General features: G+C 47.2%; 1 protein-coding gene across 1 annotated transcript in view; it reads left to right on the top strand.

The window, feature by feature from the left end:
* GPC3 (glypican 3) overlaps window positions 1–18882 on the top strand; it is a 139079-nt gene that overhangs the window by 100123 nt on the left and 20074 nt on the right. The window contains exon 7 of the mRNA XM_054289935.1: window positions 13383–13536. Within this exon, the coding sequence (XP_054145910.1) occupies window positions 13383–13536 (154 nt within the window). The remainder of the gene's footprint in view (window positions 1–13382; window positions 13537–18882) is intronic.

Genomic DNA, 18882 nt, shown 5'->3' with positions numbered 1-18882 from the left:
CAAACCAGTCTGTAATTCTATTAAATGATTCTGTTCCTGTGGAGGGTCTCTAGTCAATGGTCAGTAGCTTATATACTAGGAAAGCAACTGTGGAGTTTACTTAAATTTGGAATTTGGGGTGTCAGAGCTTCCCATCACACTTATTTTCTTGGCTGAAGGAAGTTTTGAGCTCTCTTTCACATATGGAATGCATCTTGATTGCCAAAGAGTATTAAATGTGGAAGGAGCAGCAGCTCTGGATGAATTACAGTTCTGTCTCTCAGGTGTTGGCTTCAGATTTGGGAAGCAGTGGGAACTCCTGAGCTGGGGAGGGCTGAAAGTCTCCTTATCCACCAAGCTCAAGCCAACAGTGGCTTTTAAGGATTTTCAGACATGCAGGATTTTTTCGAGAAAAGACCATCTTTGTGGTGCTCAGCGCTGTAAACTGGATTCCCATGTGACTCCCTTTAAATTACAAATCTTGTACAATGTTGTGGCTTCCTCCCAGTGTGTTGTGTTGGAGATTCAGCCTGGATTTTGTGAGTGTGGGCAGATTCAGGAATCATGCTGTTAGGTTCAGTTTTCATAGAGGTCCACAGCTTTTATTTTTACTTGGAGATTTTTGCTAAATAACTGCAATTTGCTGATGGCTTCACCTTTATTCCAGGATGCTCCTGCTGCTGGAAGTGTCTGTTTTTTCAGTGTTGTGTGTACAAATTGTGCTTGCTCCTTAGTTCATGTCTTCTCAAACCTAATTTGGGTAAATGTACACACATTCACATGAGAAATTCTCATGAAACCTTTGCAGTTTGAAATGAAAATGAGGTTTGTGCATTAGAGTTAAACCCATGGGATTGAAAGAAGTAGAGAAAACCTAACCCAGAGAAAAGGGGAAGTGCCCCAGACTGTATTTTTGTGCTTTGAGCACCTTTGAGCATTTATTTATTTTTAAATAAATAAATGAATTAAACACAGTGCCTGAGCTGTGTGCTGTCTCAAGGCAGCCCTTTCTGGATGAGTCCCCCTCAGTGCTGCCTATTCATCACCTCAGACCATTTTTGTTTCACCCAAATGTGTGATTGTGGCTGATGCTATTTTTTGTGCATTGGTGGGTAAGATGCTTTATTATTGCCATATTGGAATTTCCCCCCCCCAGTTCTGTTAGATGTCTGCTGAGTTTTGATTTGAGTTATTTTTGTTGTGTGCCCAGAGGCATGAACAGCCCATCCATAAATATTAGCATTGTTATCTCAGCTGGGAGGCTAAGGGTCACCTTCAGGAAAATGAGTTGGAATTGGTTCCTAACTTTTATTTCCCAGAGTGGACGGAGTCTGTTTCTAGCTGGAAGGGTTTCACTCATCCCTTGAGTGAAGCTATATAGAAACTGAAAGGTTATTCAGTGTCAGCACAGGGTCTGGCTCAGATTTTCTGTGCCTGGGTGACGTCCCCAGGCACAAAGCTGTGTGCAGGGTGAGCCATTTCCTCTGGGCACTCCATCTTCCTCCACGTTTGAGTGGCTGACACATGGGGTGAGCTCCAGGTTCTAACAGCCTGCATGGAGGTGGGAGCTGTGGTGTCACCTATCCCTGTCCTGGCAGCCATGGTGATTTCCTCTTGGTCATCCTCCTCCACAAAGGCTCTGGAGAGAGGCCCTGAGTGATGCTGGTGTAAGGATGCAGCAGGGACCTGTGGTACCAAACTAACTGATGTGACACTCCTGGTCCTCCCTCCTGTCCTGAAATAACTTTTATGTCCTTTGCAGTGCTCTGACGTGTTGCAGCAGATGCTTTACCTCATCCTTAATGCCATTACCTTTTTAAGCTTGTGCCCAGTTGCAATCTCTTTTTTATGCTTAGGTAAATCCTGGTGTTTATCACAGCACTGTCTCGAGGAGGAAGAACAAAGTTTTTTAAGAAAGGGAGGGGGAAAAACACACCAAAAATTAATAGTGAAATCCATAAAAGGAAACTTAGCTGGGGAAGATGTGTCTTTACAAAATTGAATGGCCTGGAAACATATTGTACATTTCCAGACACTCGAGTTAAGGGCTCATTTAGAATATTTCAGATATACTGGAGTTTGACAGTTCTTTGGTTTCCACATCAAACAATCTGTAATTTATTGCCCCATATAGGGACTGTGTTTTTATCATATTGCATATTTTCTAGCCAGAAATCTAACTACCATATAACCTCTTGAAAAAATAAACCCTTTGGGGATGGGAATCCAGGCAATGTGCTTTCACAGACCCTGAGAAACTCCCTTTGATTTATTTCCTTGCAAATAAGGGGAAGACACAATTTCTTGGAGCATTACAGCTGTTCCCCCAAGCCTTTCTTCATATGCTCAGTGTAAAGCCCCAGTCCTGCAGTGAGCCCTATGTGGAAGAGCCTCACGTTGCTCTGGAGGGGTTTGCAGGAGGATGAGAACAAAATTTAGAAGTTTTACGAGGCAGTAAAACACACAGCTATACTTGGAAAGGGGGGGGGGAAATAAAAAAGCCTGGAGGCCTTTTTAGTGGTGTGAATGACCAGAGACAAAATAGAGCTGAAGTTCACAAAAAAAGCACGTCCTGGCATTTCCAGGGCCGTGTTTGAAGCTGGTTTGATCAACCAATATGTCCCATATTTGTTTGTAGGTTTAATGGGCTGTTTCCAGGCCTGGCTGCTGGGAGAGGGCATAGTGGAGGTCACCCAGAAGTTAATTTGGAAGGAGGCCAAAAGGCCACAACTTGATTGAATCAAATGTAAACAAAATAGGCCTGGGAACGGTGTGATGCCCTTGTGCCTGAGCCCCTGCAACCTCCTGGCTGCAAATACAGAGTGTGGAGCAGGGGACCAGTGAGGAGGGTCTGACCTCAGGGTGGCAAAGGGACCCAGACCCCGCTCAGGGCACACAGGGAAATTCAGAGTTTATTATGGGAGAGCCTGGGGAGCTGGGCACTTTGCAGGAACGTATCTCCCCTTCAGAAAAATCCATTACTTGTGATGGATTTGGTGAAAGTTTTCCCTGTGCCTGCTAGGCTCTCTGAGGTTTATTATTCCCACTGTATTTTAATTCCCTGATCAGATGAAGCTGCATAATAATTAGAAAAATGTGCAAACTGCCAGATTGTTAAATAATGCAAGGCACAACACTAATCACTTGAAAATACAATATTTAAATTGCACCAAAGCAAGTCACTTTTGACTCATTTTCTACCTTTAGCAGTACAGTGTCTGAAGTGCTGTATATATGCAATATAATCTATCAAGTCCTCAGAAGAAATGTTAATAAATACAATAATTACTTGGACACGCCTTTTGTTCATCATTATTAAACAGTTTGTAACAATTAAAATATTAAAACCACATGTTGTTGAAAAGCAACCAGACATTGCAATTATTTCTTACTAAGGCTATTAAATAAAATCACAGAAGATTTTTATTTTAATAATAAATGCATTTTAGAATGGATCAGTTAATTCTTCTTTAGTACACAAAATGATCTATAGCTCCACCGAGTCTAGGCCTGGTATTTAAGTACTAATTCCATTGTCCTTTTAGCTGTGCCTCGGCTCCCATTAATGCTGGGTAAATGCTCTCCCACTCTGTATGGGAGTGGTACTGACAGGATTTTGCCAGGGCAGTTAAATCAGGGGAAGTGTGACCCTCGGTAATGAGAATGTAATTAAATCTGAAGGTATCTGACTGTCAGCTGACTTTTCAAACCCAAACCCTTCTTTCCCTCTTCAGGAGGAGCAGCACCTGCCTGGACCCTCTGGCAAAGCCCCAGGTGTATTGGGATTGTTGGGGGGATGCTGTACCCACAGCTCACCCACACTGAGGCTTTTTAAACAGCCAGAGGTTGTTTGTACCTGGTGTTTGATGCCTGTTTTCAAACAGAGGGGTATCCTGGAGTGCCTTATATGTGTGAAGGGTTTCAACTTTGTGGCTTCATCTCCATCAGGGACACAGGTGCTTCAGGTGTGTCCTGCAGGGACCATCCTCCAACAATGCTGGGGAAATCAGCTGTGGAAAAGAACAGATCCACACCTTTAAAGGAGATTAATTTGCTTTTGTGTCCAGAGCATGCAGCTGATGCCCAGTGGTGCCTTAAAACAAACACCAGATATCCTGTACCAGAGGAGAAGTTTATCCTGTTGTGGAGGAAACAAACCTGCAGGAATCCTTGTACAGCGAAGTGGAGCTGTTGATAGTAGATTAACAGTTAATTACAGTTATTCTGGGCCTGGTTAATTGTATCAAGTGTCACCCTGTGCTGTGACTCAGGCTGTAATTTAATCAGTGGAGGTGTCCTCCCTGATGGGCCCAGTGACAAAGGACACAGATCTCCGGTGTTAGTGGGATGTTAGGTAGTTTTCTCATGGTTTTCTCCAAAATTTGACTTAACATCAAGCTGTTCCTCATTAAACTTCTTAGCTTGGCTTTGACCTGTGACTGGCTGCAGAGACTGGGTTGTATTTTCATGCTCGTGCTGCCAGACCCGTGCAAGGAGAGATGGCCCTTGCAGCCCTTCAAACTGTGAGCAAAGAGAGAAGTTTGGGTTCCAGCAAGGTTTGTTGTTGCCTGTTGCTCAGCTGTATTGCCAGGAGTGATATTTAAGAGAAGGAAATGTGCTTGGCTGGCTGGGGACATGTGTAAGGGGATGCTGCTGATGCAGCAGGGTCAGTGAGGAAGTGGCAGCAGCTGGCAGCAGGTGGGTGTTTGAGCCATCAACAAACACCCTGAAGGGCAGGAAGTTACCTTTTATTTTTGGCAGGACCCCTTGAATGCCTCCTGCCTATGGGTGGGAAAGGAGTTTACTGACCTTTCCCTGCAGCACATAATCTAGAAGCTGAGGGTGAGAATCACAGAGGTGCATTTCAGGGCTTCCTTTGGGAGTGTTGTGTCTCACTGAGGGAGGGTATAAAGTCACCAGCTTTGAACTTAATTTAAATCCTGAGTTGCGTCAGCTGTTCACTTGGTGTCTGCATCTGTGTGTGGGAGAGCCACACCAGGCAGGGCTGCTCCTGCCTGCAGCTCCAGAGGCCTGAGCCTTGTTCTGGGAACATTCAGCATCAGTGATGAGTTGCACGCAGTGTGTCAGCAGTGCCCATGCTGGAGCCTGGATAGTTGTGTCCTTATCCTGTTGGGATGGTTGTTTCTCTATCCTGTTGGTAGATCCATCCTAGGTGCCAGTATTGACACTGGACAAGTTGAGTCCCTGGAGTTTTTTTGATTTTTGCAAGCAGCATCCGTGCTCTGAAGGCAGAGGAGAGCTGAGAGCTCACCCAGGAGCCAGTGCAGCCATCAGCTGTTAATTAGAGAGCAGCTGCCTCATCCTTTACCCATCCTTAACCTTAACCCATCCTACCCATCCTTGCCTCATCCTTAACCTGTTGCCTAGCCAACAGGTTTGGGGGTGTTTGCCATGGAGTCCTCCTCCCCCTGCCTGATTTAAGTCTCTGCTGAAATCAACAGCTTGATAATTAACCCCACGTTGGGGTTGTCTTGTCTGATGGGAGATAACTGGATTATAAGGCAGCTGTTCAGTTCCCTGGGAAGCTCTGTGGACCAGGGCACATCTATCAGAACTGCTTGTAGTTGCTTTTTTGGCTTCCAAAGCCTTGAAGGGAAGTGAATGCAAAAGTGAAACTTGGAAAGAGCTGCCCAGGTGGGCAGGATGCAGCCAGGGTGACTCAAGCTGATATTCTGGCAGAAACCTCTGTGCAGCACAACACTGCACAAAAATACACAATTTGAGGAGTGCCTATCCACTGGGAGCTTTAGGGGAAAAGGAAAGAGGCTGGGACAGGGGTTTGTGTTGCAGGAGGAGAAGAGAAATAAAAAAAACCCTTCCAGCCCAGCTCTCAGTTGCTGTTTCCTATGTGGTGCCAAGGATGAGATGTTTGTCTCGCAGGCTGCCCTGTGGATGTCACCAACAGCCAGAGCCTGAGCCAAGAGAAACCTCCCAGCTGCTCCAGCAGGCTGGGCTGGGCAGGAGGAGGCTGTGGGAACCCCTGGCTGCTGCACCCCCTGCCTGGGTCACTTGTACAGACCCCGATCCCCTCTGCAGTGCCATGGGGCTGTTAAAGGTGTTGTGAGACCTGCACGTCCTTCCAGGTGCTCTTGCATCCAGGGCACCTTCCATCCAGGCCATCCCTGCTCAGATGTCTGAAGGAGGTGGTTGGTGGTTCCACCTCTGCCTATTTTGTCTTGTTTCTTGTGTTCCTGCTTTGCTTGTTGTCTCATGTTTCGTCCTCTGGTGACGTGCACTTTGGGCCTTCCTGAGTGGTGTTTGGATAGAAGAGCGGGGTTCTGCTCCAACAAAACTAAACAAAATATGGAAAATATGGGTAATGGCAGTGATGGGTCCTGGCCCATGTAGGCTCCCACACCCCTCCTTCTTTCAGCTGCCAATGCCCTGAGGGGTGGCTGCTTGAGAGGTGGAGAAATTGCTCATTTCTAGTGACTCAGATGTAGGAAGGGATCCTGAAGGGCCAGCGATAGTTAAGGCTTGGAAAGGCAAAACAGGAGAAGGGGCTGTAATAGCCCAAAGAGGAAAGCAGCATTTCTCCAGCATTGGAATCGATGTAGGCTCAGGGGATGAGGCAGAAGCAGACAGGGACTGCCCAGGACCCCATCAGGCTGGGCTGGACCCCTCTGCCCTCCTCGGCACCCACACCATCCTGTTCCTTCCTACAGCTGCATGAAAACAAGCTGTAAATAGCTGGGGTGGAAGGGGAAGGAACTGGATATAAGGTGAGTGAGCTGATTGTAAAGCCTGAGTAATCTCTTTTTCACATGTGCCCGGTGATGAATGAGCATTTGTTCAGGCCAGGGAAGTGACGCCTCCCCTGCCTGGGGACTGCAGACAGGAGCTGGTCCCTGTGCCTGCCATGGTGCCAGCCAGGGCTTAACCTCCACAGGAGCATCCAGTGCTGGGCATCAGCCTGCCCTCACCAAACCAGAGCAATCCATAATGCCCTGGAAGCCCTTCTGCTTCCAGAAGAGATTTACTGTCCAGTGCAGACTCGTGTTAATTACTGCCAGCACTTAGGAGTCTTTATCTGTCTTCCTTTCCCCATAGGGATGTTGGCAGTTTGGATAGCTAATCTGGAATTAAGCTGATGATCCACAAAGCAGGGCCACCCTTTGGTCAATAATTCACTGCTGTCACCAGCTTCTTTGTGCTATCAGGAGAGTGACCAGGAAAACTGATTTACTGGCAGCCCAGAGCATCTCCTCTGGAGCTGTGGAGACAGTAAAGTGGGTCCTGCTGTGCTGGTAAACCCTGAGTGATGCATGGAAGGGATTTTTCCTGTTCCAGGTATTTTGAGTGCTTGAATTAAAGACTAAAACATTTTTATGGCTAAGGAGCCACAATATAAACTCAGAGCTATGGTTCACAGCTTGAGTCAGCCACCACCATGGGCTGGTGCAGAGCCACAGAGCAGAAGTGACTCAAGATCAGTGTGTGGGGAGGGAATTCAGGGCCATCCCTTGCTCATGCTGCTCAGAGCAGGCAGGAGGTGCTGTCTGGGGCTTGTTCTGCTGAGTTCAGCTCCAGTAGCACAAACCCTGTGATGTCTCAAAGGAGGCAGCACAGGGAAATGCAAGATTGGCCTTTAGAGCAGCTGAGAAAATGGCCATGCCCAACTCATCATTTTTCCAAGCACTGAAAATGACTTTTTCATCTCCAAACTCTGCTTTCACTTTATTAACTTTTGATTAGTGATCATTCTTTGTTCTGCTGAGCCTGAAGTAGGAGTTGAATGAGGAACAGGTTTCTTCTCTGTCCTGTCTGTGCTGGCAAGGTGCAGCCAACTGGAAGGATCATAAGGAAACCACAATTCAGATGTTCTCCTCCCAAAATGGGTTCTTCTGTCTTCTGGGCCAGCACTGTGATCAGAAGAGCCTGCTGGTGTGCACACACTTATGTGTTCACTCTTGCTAGACAGAAGTATGGATCTTGGTTTTTGCAGATATTTTAAAAATTTTAAATATCCTTATTTTGAAATAGAGTTTGGTGCTTGGCACCAAGAAGCATTGAGTTTTTCTGTTATATGTGTTGCATTTTGCTGCTGGCCAGGAGGGGAAAGGCTCTCTGGAGCTTGGAAAGAGGCAATGAAAAGAATGATGCTGGTGATGTTGCACTGAGTTTGTGTTGGTGCACACTCCTGTGCCTCTCCACAGAGTGGATAAACCTAAGGGAGCTGGGACATAGAAATGTGGTGTGGAGGGCACCAACATTCTCATGAGGGTTGGTTAAATAATAAAGCACTTGCTAATAAAAGAAAATTTTTTCCATGCTATTTCCAGGGCTAATAAGCAGAGGAAGTGGAGAGAATAGATTCTGCTGTTGCATGCTTGTGCATGATCAGGCCACCAAATTCAAAACACATGAGTTTTGAAAAAGTCCACAACTTCAGCCTTATAAAATGGGTTCCTTTCCCTGATTCCTGCCTGTGATCAGATAATGACCTTGGTAAGCAAAACAAGCCCAGCTGTATTTCATAATGGGAATATACTTCTGTACATTGTAATGAGCTGTTAACAGGGAACAGTATCGTGTGAAAATCTGCACGTTTCCCATGATGCTGCCCTGATTCAAAAGCCACACATAAATTACTTGGTATTGCAGATTTCAAGGTTAGGATTGGTCACATAAGATCTCGTTTTTCACCCCCCAAAACCAATGTTTTTAGCAGGCTGGAATTTAAAATAGAAAAAGCTGATCTGTTGGGAGTCTCAGGAGTTGTGAGAAGTACCTTGGTACCTGTGTCAGGTGCTTGAAAGCGTGTGGCTAGAGTGGGAGCGATGAAAGGGAAAATAACATTTTTGCTCCTCCAAAACTCCTCCTTACGAGGTTCCTGAAGGAAGGCATCCTGAGCTTTGCAAGCAGTTGTGAGCTGGTGAAATTCACTGAGTTTTGGGAGATTTCTAGCAGAGCCAGGAGCTGGTTTTCCCTGCTAGGATGAGTTCCCAGGGTTCCCTTCCTGATGCCAAGCAGCACACAGACACATGGCTGGGGCTCCAGAGTAATTTCTGCACTGAGGCACTTTTTCTGCTGGATGTGAATACTTGATTATTAAGCATATATTACAATTCTGAATATTATTTTAGCTGTAAGTTTAGTCTCCATCCTCTCCAGCTTTTTAGGTTTGATCATATTCCAGAGGCTTACTAAAAACATGCAAAGAATTTCAGCGAAACTCTCTGGAACACTTTTTGTTAAATTCTTTCAGTCATGCAAGCTAAATTAAATGACAGCTCTGTCCACCAAAAGATTACAAATATCAATCAGACTTCTCCCCTAAACTCATGAAGGAATTAAATGTTTTTCTAAAAGTGTTCTATTCCCCTTAATAATCTCTTTGGCTGTTCTCTTTACTTTACATATTTTTGAAGTGTGTTGAAAGGGATGATTTCTGCCCTAAAGGAGCACAGTGCTTGTAGCTTGCGCGACAGTATTTAATCTGAATTTGTGGGCACAATTTTGGGTATTGCTCAAATTGATATTTGCAATACTGCAGGCTTATTTCCAAAAGGAGAAAACAGCTATTAAACTGCAGTCCAAGAAACATGAGCTCTTTTCAGAGATGGGAGATTAATGATAAAAAAGTATGTTGCAGCTCCAACTGTTTATGTTAAAATTGGAAAAATAGGACCAGGTGGGCTCAGTGGGCTGGTGGGATGGGGAGCTCTGAGTAACGTGGTTGTAAAGAATGAGGAGTTAAAAAGATTTCAGCATACAGTGGCCTGTCCAAGACAAGCTGAGTCATTACCCCACATCACTGCATCTGTTTTTGTCTGGTCACTGTGCAGTTATGAATAATTGTGTAAATCACGTGGGATGCCCTGGGGAGCTCTCTTAGCAGGCAGGCTCAGCGCACCGTTCCCATCTGCCTCGTGTTTTAAGCTGCAGGGAGACCACAAACAAGCCAAAGAGCCAAGATGGCCTTGGAAACCAGAAGGGACTGCCCAGTGTCCCTTGAGTCCCTCCTGCCCATGCCCTGGTGCTGCCCACCCCACCCACCCAGAGGGTGATGGTTTGAGCTGTGTCCAGGTCTGGGCCCTCAGTTTGGGGAGGATGTTGAGGGGCTGGAGCAGGTCCAGAGGAGGCAGCGAGGCTGGAGAGGGGCTGGGAACACAAACCCTGCGAGGAACCCCTGAGGGAGCTGGGGGTGCTCAGCCTGGAGAAAAGGAGACTCAGGGGTGCCCTCATCACTCTATAGCTCCCTGAAAGGTGCCTGTGCTCACCTGGGGCTGGGCTCTTTCTCCAGCAGCACTGACACAACCAGGGGTCACAGTCTCAAGCTGCACTGAGGGAAATATAGGTTGCATATTAGGAAAAAAGTTTTTCACTCAAAGGGTGATAAAGTTCTGGAATGGCTGCCTGGGGAGATGGTGGAGTCCCCATCCCTGGGTGTGTTTAACAAAGCCTGGATGTGGCACTGGGTGCCAGGGTTTGGGTGAGGTGTTGGGGCTGGGTTGGACTCTCTGATCTTGAAGGTCTCTCCCAACCTGGTCATTCTGTCGTTCTGTGAAAGGAATGAGGTTGGAAGTAAAACTGGTGGACACCTGATCCATTAGGACCTGTAGTGAGGAGCAGGGGAGTTTGTTGCCATGGTGGTTGTGTGGATGGGGGAGGAAAGGCCCACAGCCCCCTCGGAGGTGTGGGGATGTGTGTGCCTGGCCTCCCTCAGAGTGCTCCCCTTTCCATCAGCTACATTACAGTGTATTTTTGCCATCATGGTTTAACAGAGAGGAGCAGATATGACAATAAACTCTTACAGCTGGGTGAGTTGTGATTAAGTTAAAGCTATCTCACTGTTACATACCACTTTAGTGATCACCAGACTGTGTATTTTCCTGCCTCTTACCATGGGCTTTAAACCACAGGACATGAATAAACTGTAATGTTAGGGTGCAGTCTGCTCTGCTTGCTATTTAAGGATGGGGAATCTATGTTCAGTACACCAAATATAATTTCATAAAGCCTGCAAACCATCAGGGAGCTTGTGGAGTGGTTGATGAGTGGGCCTAGGGCTGCTGCTCTGGATGAAGATGAGACACCCAACAGCATTCCTGGGTCTGGATGTACCATTGGAGTGGAGTGGGATTTCCACCCCATGCCTGGTCTCCTGCTAACTCCTCCAGTAGGTTTTGTGTCATGGGCTCTATTTCTCCCACAAACAGCACCAAAATTTAATTGAACCTCTCTATAGTTATCAGCAGCTGGGGAGGGTGTGCCTGAGGATGGAGCTTTCCTCCTGGCAAAGGAAAGAGCAGTGTGGCAAAGGGATGTCACGTTCACTTGATCCAAAGTTGGGGCCCACGTGATGTTTCTCAGAAAGTTCCTGTTTTATTGTGGCTACAAAGGCATAGAAATTAAGCTGCTAATTCATGGCATGCCAAGGAAAAATGTAGTACTACGAGAAATGCTCAGTTATTTTCATGTTTGAAAACACACAATTGAAAAATCCTGAATTTCCCCTTGCCCCCCACTGAGCTTATTAAATCTGAAAATATCCCAAAGCTTAATTCTCTCTGCCAGAAAGTTCCTCTGCTTTTTTGGGTAAGGCATGAAAGTTGGGCTGCTTAGTGGGGTTCTGTCTGGCTTGTTCTGTTCCCGGGATGTAGAGGAGTGAGGATCCCACAGGGGAATGAGGATCCTGCTGCTGAGCAGTTGTGGCCCCTTCCAGCACCATGGGCTTGGGTTTTGGCAGTGGTGCACTGGGTTTGAACTGGTGTGTGTGCTAATTAATTAATTAATTAGCTGCTGTGCATGGCAGATCCTCATTCCAGCTCAGCTGAGGACTGCTGTTGCTGGGGGCTTTGTTTGGAGGAGCAAAGTGCAAGTGATGGTTGGCATGTTTGGTGAGATCCTCCCTGTGCTACCCCCAGCACTGCACTTGCCTTTTTTGTTTGTTATTTTTTGTGGTTGCACCATATTCCAGGAGAAGCTTGTAAATGTCTAAACAAAGTCAAATTCCTGAAAAGTGAACTTAACCAGCCTGGGCCAAAGCCTGTTGGAGGCCATGAAGGCACATCCCCCGAGTTTTGAGGAGATGAGCAGCATTTTGCTGCCTGCCATGGATGTGGCCAGCATGGTTCTCACAGCAGGCACATGCCAGGAGAGCCTTGCCTCAGCTGGGGAACCCAGAGGGGTCTCACATGGAGCCATTTGTTTTTCATTACGTTATGCTCCTCTAATATAAACACTGAGGTATGTGGACATTGCTGTGGACAGGGCGAGCCAGATGCCAAAGGCATTCCTCCAAGGCTGTATAAACTTCAGGAGATAAATATTTTAGAAACTGTTTTCTAAGGCTAGCATAAAAGTTTAAAAATATAACCTAGATTCCAGATATTAAAAAATGCCTTGCAAGGCATGCATATTGCTGCAAGAGATGGAACTAACCAAACCCCTGAAGCATGTGGAAAGCTCCCATTTTGCAATATCTTCTCTGTTACTTTATCCTTTTCCTTTTTTTTTCCTTAGCGCTGAGATTAAATTCAAGAAGCTTTTAACAGCAGAGTGGCAGTGATAGAAATTTTCAGCATATATTAACTAGCTGACTCACACTTTTTCAAAGGGGCTCTGGGTTTATGATGGAGTAGCTGGCTGCTTTCAGCAACAGCAGAATCAGGGAAGTCAGCGAAGAGAGGAAGCTGATAGTTTATAATGCGTCTAATCCCTGTGTGTGCTGTGATGGGAGTGTGGGGAGCTCCCACCCATGTTTGGAAAATGGTCCTGACCTCGTGCTCAGGGGAGGCATTCAAGTCCTGTCTCAGGGATCTGCAAACTCTCACTGTTACTCGGGACCCAGCTTTAAAACATCCTTTAAAAGATGCTTTCATTGTGTCGCTTGGCTACCCCAAAAACTTTCACTAGCATCCTCTGTGCTTCAAGAGTGAGAAATGAGATTTTTAGGTTATGTTTGTGGGGTCCATGCAGACCTGAGAGATCTGCCATTTCCTTTCATGTGTTACATCTAAAATGGGAGAGACAATTCCTGAAAGCAGTGAGATTCCCTGAACAGAGGCTCCTCTTGCTCTGTTTTTTCCCGTCTGGCCTAACTTTGGGCCTGTGTTTTGTAGCTGACTCCAGAGCTTTGGTGACATTGGGGTCTTGCAGGGCTCTTGTGATTCTTGCTGGGCAGAAGCCCAGAATGACTCCATGTGGTTTTGCCTCCTCCTTCTGTTTCCTGCACTGCAGTTTTTTGTGCAGATTTGTCCATGAATGAGCCTGAGCTCCTCAGTGCTTTGGCACAGGGAGTGCTGGGGTCCTGTCCCACTGTCCTGGCTCCGCTGGATCCTGTCCCCATCGTGTCACCTGCTCCCCCAGCAGGTGAGGATGAGGCAGCAGGAGGGTGGGGGGAAGAACAGACTGACTGTGCCCCTCTTGTCTTCCAGCTGCTCAGAGGGATGACTTTGCCCCGCCGAAAAGCTCCGGGGAAAGCCGCAGAGGAGGAGGAGGAGAGCGGGGACTGCGACGATGAAGATGAGTGCGGCAGAGGCTCGGGGGACGGAGAGCTGAGAGTGAGGAACCAGCTCCGCTTCCTAGCAGGTGATGGGGATGTGGCACTGCCCCTCCGTGGGGCGGAGGTTTGGTGATGATGTGGGGAGCTGCCCCTGAGGCCTGCTCAGGTGGACTCACTGCAGGCACCCCCAGTGCCCCAGCCCAGAGCTGCAGACACCCCGAGGTTGGCCATGGTGCTGGTCCAGGCAGCAGCTGGAGAAGAAATGCGTCTGCTTTTCCAGGCTGGTTCTGTAGGAGTGCATTGAGTGCAGCCCACTGGAGAGGATTTGAGGCAAGGTGAAAATCTGCTGTAGGTCCCAGGGTCACCCTCTTCTCTCCTGCAATCCTGAGATTGGAGATGAGCTGCTCATCTTCCTGGAGGGCACCAGAGAGTCAGGAAGGTTTGTTTGACTGCAGCAAATGATGGTTATTTACGATGTAGCATTTAGAAACCCCCAATGACTTTTTGCACGTACCTGAGGCTCGTTTTGCAGAAGTGATTTAGGTACTTGGAAGCCTAAAAATTGCTTTGCTCGCCAGTGTGAGTCATGTCCTTGGTTCCTCTGAAAACAGCCCTGAGGCACTGCTGGGGTTATTAATGAGGCCGCCCCTGGTCACCCATGGGGAGGAGAAAGCAAAGGACCAGTGGTGATTTGGGCACTCACTCGTGCTGCTGGTGTGAGCCCTCTCCCAGGCCCATGAGCACTCAGTGGGGCTCAGCAGCATCTCCTGGCTTGTTTCTGTGAGCAAGCCCAGGCTGCTGGAGGCTGTGTCCAGCAGGGATGAGCAGTGCTGGGTGCTGCTGGAGGCTTGGCCCACTTGGTGCTGGTTCCAGTGCTGCACGGTGCTCTTTGAGAGACCAGACAACTGAACCTGGATAAAATCAGCTCTGCAGCTTTGAAGTTTAAAAGGCAAATTTGGGCTCCTAAACGAAGTACAGATGTTTATAAATTCCCTCCCATTGGTCTGGGATAATTAAAATATCCTTAATGAAGTGAGAGCTGAAATATTAAATGCCAGTCTCATATCAAAGATTATTGACACATTATGTAAAATGCATAAAATACATATATTCAGATATTAAGTAAGGGAAAGAAAAGACTTTTAAAGTCCTCCACTCCAAGTCTGAAAGAGAAACATAGAATTTTGAGAGGGCTAAAACACACTTAATTTCATCCAAGAACTAAATAACAAAGTTTATGTTAAAGAAACACAGGTGATTCACAGTGTCCTGTGCTGAGAGCAGAGATACGTGTTTCATTTTCCATGATCTTTGTGTCGCACCTTGATGTTATTTTTAATGTGTTTCTAATTTCCTCTTAAAGCCTTCCCCACACTATCATCAGTGATCTCTGAAGTTGGATATGTGATCCTTTCTGCCTCTCTGGTTTAATCCCTGCATTGATCTCCCTGTAACTTGCCCCTCTTGTCACTGTGGCACAGAACATGCAGCAGGAGAGGAGGACTTGTCCTGTTTGCTGCTGCCTGTGCTGTGGGATGGGTAAACATTAACTCTAAAGCAGTTGTGTCTCTGGGGCATGGAGCTCCTGGCAGGTAAAATCTTTCAGGTGTGAGAGTTTGTCCAGCAGGGCTTTGAGGCCCTGACTGAGCTCAGAGAGCATGGGCTGTGCTGTCAGGGAGGCTTTCTCCTTGCTTACCCATGCCATGTGCTCTCTTTTTATGTTTTGCTTTAGAGCAGAGAGGTGAAGCTGATATGACAGTGACAAAATCCTATTTGCTTGGTATTGGATATAAACTGTGACTCTGTTCAAGTTTTATGTTGGAAACCAGCCCAGGAAAAGTTGCTGATGGTGTGGAAATACTCATTTTCAACATTTTTGAGAATGATATTTCTTTTTACTTTGAAAGGGTATTTTTCAATTAATTTTTTTCCATCATATCACATGTACATAGCAAGAAATAAAAGGGACCAGAAACCATTCCACATTCCCCCCACAAACTTCCACAAATTCTAAATTTTAGGGTAGCATGCCCATTTGAAACGATGCCAGGCTTTGAAATCTGGAAACAGTTTACAAAATGAACTTTTACATTTAATGTGGCTTTATCTGTCTCCTTCCCAAGGTGGTTACCCTGTAATAGAGGCAGAGGGATGGGAGTGGCTGGGTTGTGTTGCTGAGCAGGGGTTTCATCAGGATGCTCTGCAGTGTCAGGGCAGGGGCATGGATGGCAGGCTGTGCTGCAGTGCAGTGCTCAAACCAAACCCCTCTGAGCAGGTTTGAGTCCTCCTGCTGACCCTTGAGGTTTGGGGCTTTCCCCTCCTTTCTCAGGTGCTTTGTTCAGCTTGAGCAGATTGGAGAACAGTGGAGAACTCCTCCCTTCAAAGGGTTTCCCAAGCCTTGCAGATGGACTTGGTGATGCCTTGAGATGGAGGAGAGGTCAGTGCCCTGGGCTGGCACTGATTTTGGCTGTTGGTTGGGTGAAAACTTTGGCAGATTTTGCCACCTCTGAGGTCCTTGCATCTCTAGTGGGATTTTCTCCTGCTCCCCAGTGTGGGTCCTGCCAGCTAACTGCAAACATCTGCTGGGCACTGGCCTCACCAAGATGTCCCCTCAGAAGGTCTTGAAAATAAGGAGATTAAAAAAGAGGGGGAAAAAAAATGTCATTCTAAAATACAGACTAGTTTTGATTTATCGCCTGTTGTATAAAATGTAACCTTTGTTTCCTATTTATAATGAGCCTGCAGTAACTGGACAGTCAACCTAAACTTTAATGATTTAAACATACTTGTAAACTGTCAAGTCAGAAGTTTGTGAGTGACTATAAACATATGTTGGTGAGCCCTATATGCTAATAAATTCATTATTATGTTGCCCCAGTGGGAAACACGGAGATGGCAGGCTTTTTTTCATGATAGGTCTTTTATTGTTTGTCACATCTGCAACACATTAAGGGTTTTGAAGGCAGATGATGTTTACAATAAGGGGGAGGGCTGAAAACCTCCCAGCTCAGAGAAGGAGAGCATCCTGTTTGTCAATGGAGTACCCATGGAGCCAGCACCCTGGCCATGCAGCTCTAAAAATAGAGCTCTGTACTTATATTTATGCCACTCCAATGGCAAGGCATGTCTGCAAATGAATTATAGCATTTCCCCCCAAATTATGAGTCAGTGCAAATGTCTTCCAGGCTGTGAGATGCAGACATGTGCTCCCAGCCTGCTGGGATCAGCCATCCTGCACCAACAGACACCCAAAGGAAAAGGAGCCCAGGGTGGTTGGGGCTTTGCTGATGCTCCAGCCAGCCACTAATGAGCTCACCTGGGCTGTGCTCACTCCAGGTGCCACTTGGAACCAAAGAGGTTGTTCCCAGGGAGCCTGAAATTAAAATATGGATGCTGGACAGGCTCCTGTGCCAGGTGTGGGCTTTATTAGATGCTGGGGAGAGGAGGTGTAGGCATTTCAGGGGCTTTGCAAAGGTGCTTTGGTCCAGCTCAGCTGTACCCTGGGCTTCTCACAAGCTTTGCTGGGAGGAAAATATCTGTTTTAGTAGCTGAAGCACCCAGAGAACGTTCTGAACAATCCAGCATCTTGGGGAAGGGGTTGGGAGTCTGAGGGGAAGATTTACTCTTCCAAAATATCTGTGTTAGGCAGCAACAAAAGTTGTCTTGGGAACAGATGGATTTGGCAGAATGAAGTAGAAATAGTTTGTCCTGGGAAGGGAAGTTGGCCTCATCCCATGAGATATGTAAGGATAGATGTGTGCAATAAAAATATATAAAGATGGCTCTGGAAGTTTGTGTGTGTAAAACAGCTCCCCTGCCTGGCTGCTGCTGCTGCAATGATCTGCAGGCAGTTTTGCTCTCAGCTGTCCCTTGGCCATTTCTAAGCCCCCAGGGAAGCCCCCAGTTTTCCTGTGCCCTGCCCATTTGCTGCCAGACCCTTGGTGGTTTCCAGCACTTCATGCCATACCAAGGTGCTTTCTGAAGAATCAGCACAGTCTCCCCCTTGACCTACCCAGATCTGTAACTCTTCAGTGACTCCTAGCTTGCTTTGCCACTCATTTATCCTCTTGGCAGGGTTTTTTTTTTAATGAGTGCTCTCATCATCAAATTGCAGATTTGAATATTGCCTCTGAGCTGGCCAGGTGGGGTGTGTTCCCAGGTGGAAAGGCTGTTTGTTGGTCCTTTTTTCCATGTTACAAAGGTGGAGTTGCTTCCAAATGGGAATTTGGGATGCACATCACAGGGCAGGGGAGGTCTGTGTGTGCGTGTGATGGCTGTGGCCTGTGTGGCACAGGGTGGGACCCCTGTGTTTCTGTCTTGCACCACGTTTTTGGAGCTGCTCTGAAACCCTGTGAGCTGCAACTTCCATCCTGTTCTGCTCTCAAACAGCTCCCAATGCCCAGAAAAGCATTCCATGTCTGAGAGGTCTCAGTGCTGAGATGCTCCTACAGCTCAGCCTTTGGTGACCTTCCTCCCTTCCCCTGTCCTCTCCTGGGTTTATTTCAGGAGGGTGCCACCAATCCAAGCTCCTCCTTTTTATTTCAGGAGGGTGCCATCCATCCAGGCTCCCTCCCTCATTTTGGGGTCACACCTGCACCAGGGGGGTTTCCCTGTCCAGGTGGAGGCTGTGAATGGCAGAGGGGGAGGCCAGACAGACAGGGTCACTTTGGGTGCTGCCCTCCTGGTTTCTGCTGCTCATTTCTGTGGGAGCAGTTCCTTAGGAATGAGCATCTGTGCTGGGAAAGGGATGCTCCCAACCTGGGAATAGCAATCAGAGTCTGCCCCGGCTCGCTCCGTGTGTGTGCTGGGAGAGAGATGAGCACCAGTTAAAATATTTACAAGCTGATACATTCCCATCCTTTATGGGAATAAGGAGCAGTGATCCCTGCTCTGGCAGAGCCTCCAGGGTGCCCCTATCCCAGCACCTGTGGCTGCTGCTCTGCTCCATTGTCTGTTCATCCCTCTGCTGAGCCAGGCATTCTCCAACCCCCAGATGGCTTCTGGAACACTCCTGCCACAGGTGGGAGACATCCCCATCTCTGTGGCTGTTGCTGACAGTGCAGGGCCACGTGGCTCTTGTCCCATGCTGATGAACAGCCTGCAGCCTTGGCTGGCCCTGCTGACAAATATCCTGTGTGCAGCACCAATATTTACTGTGCCTCAGCAGGGCTGGCCTGTCCTTGGCTCAGGCACTGCCTGAGATAGGGTGGATTGACACAGCATCCTTCCCATGGGCATTTCTATCTGCTAAAAGCTTTAGGGCTTCTAACTACCATTTTAGTAGCTGAAAATTACTTTTTTTTTACTTTTTTTTTTTTTCTCTCCAAAGAGAGTGCTGTTGAAGGCTTGACTGAAGCAAGGATAGCAGAAATATGCTGTTTTACAAGGCATTCATCCTGTCCCAGGGTGAAAAAATGACAAGGCCAAATGTC

This window comes from Melozone crissalis, unplaced genomic scaffold, assembly GCF_028551555.1.
Source record: "Melozone crissalis strain CALT ecotype California unplaced genomic scaffold, PUWL_Pcris_2 ptg000068l_1, whole genome shotgun sequence".
Lineage (NCBI taxonomy): Eukaryota > Metazoa > Chordata > Aves > Passeriformes > Passerellidae > Melozone > Melozone crissalis.
This window is presented reverse-complemented; position numbering and strand designations above follow the sequence as displayed.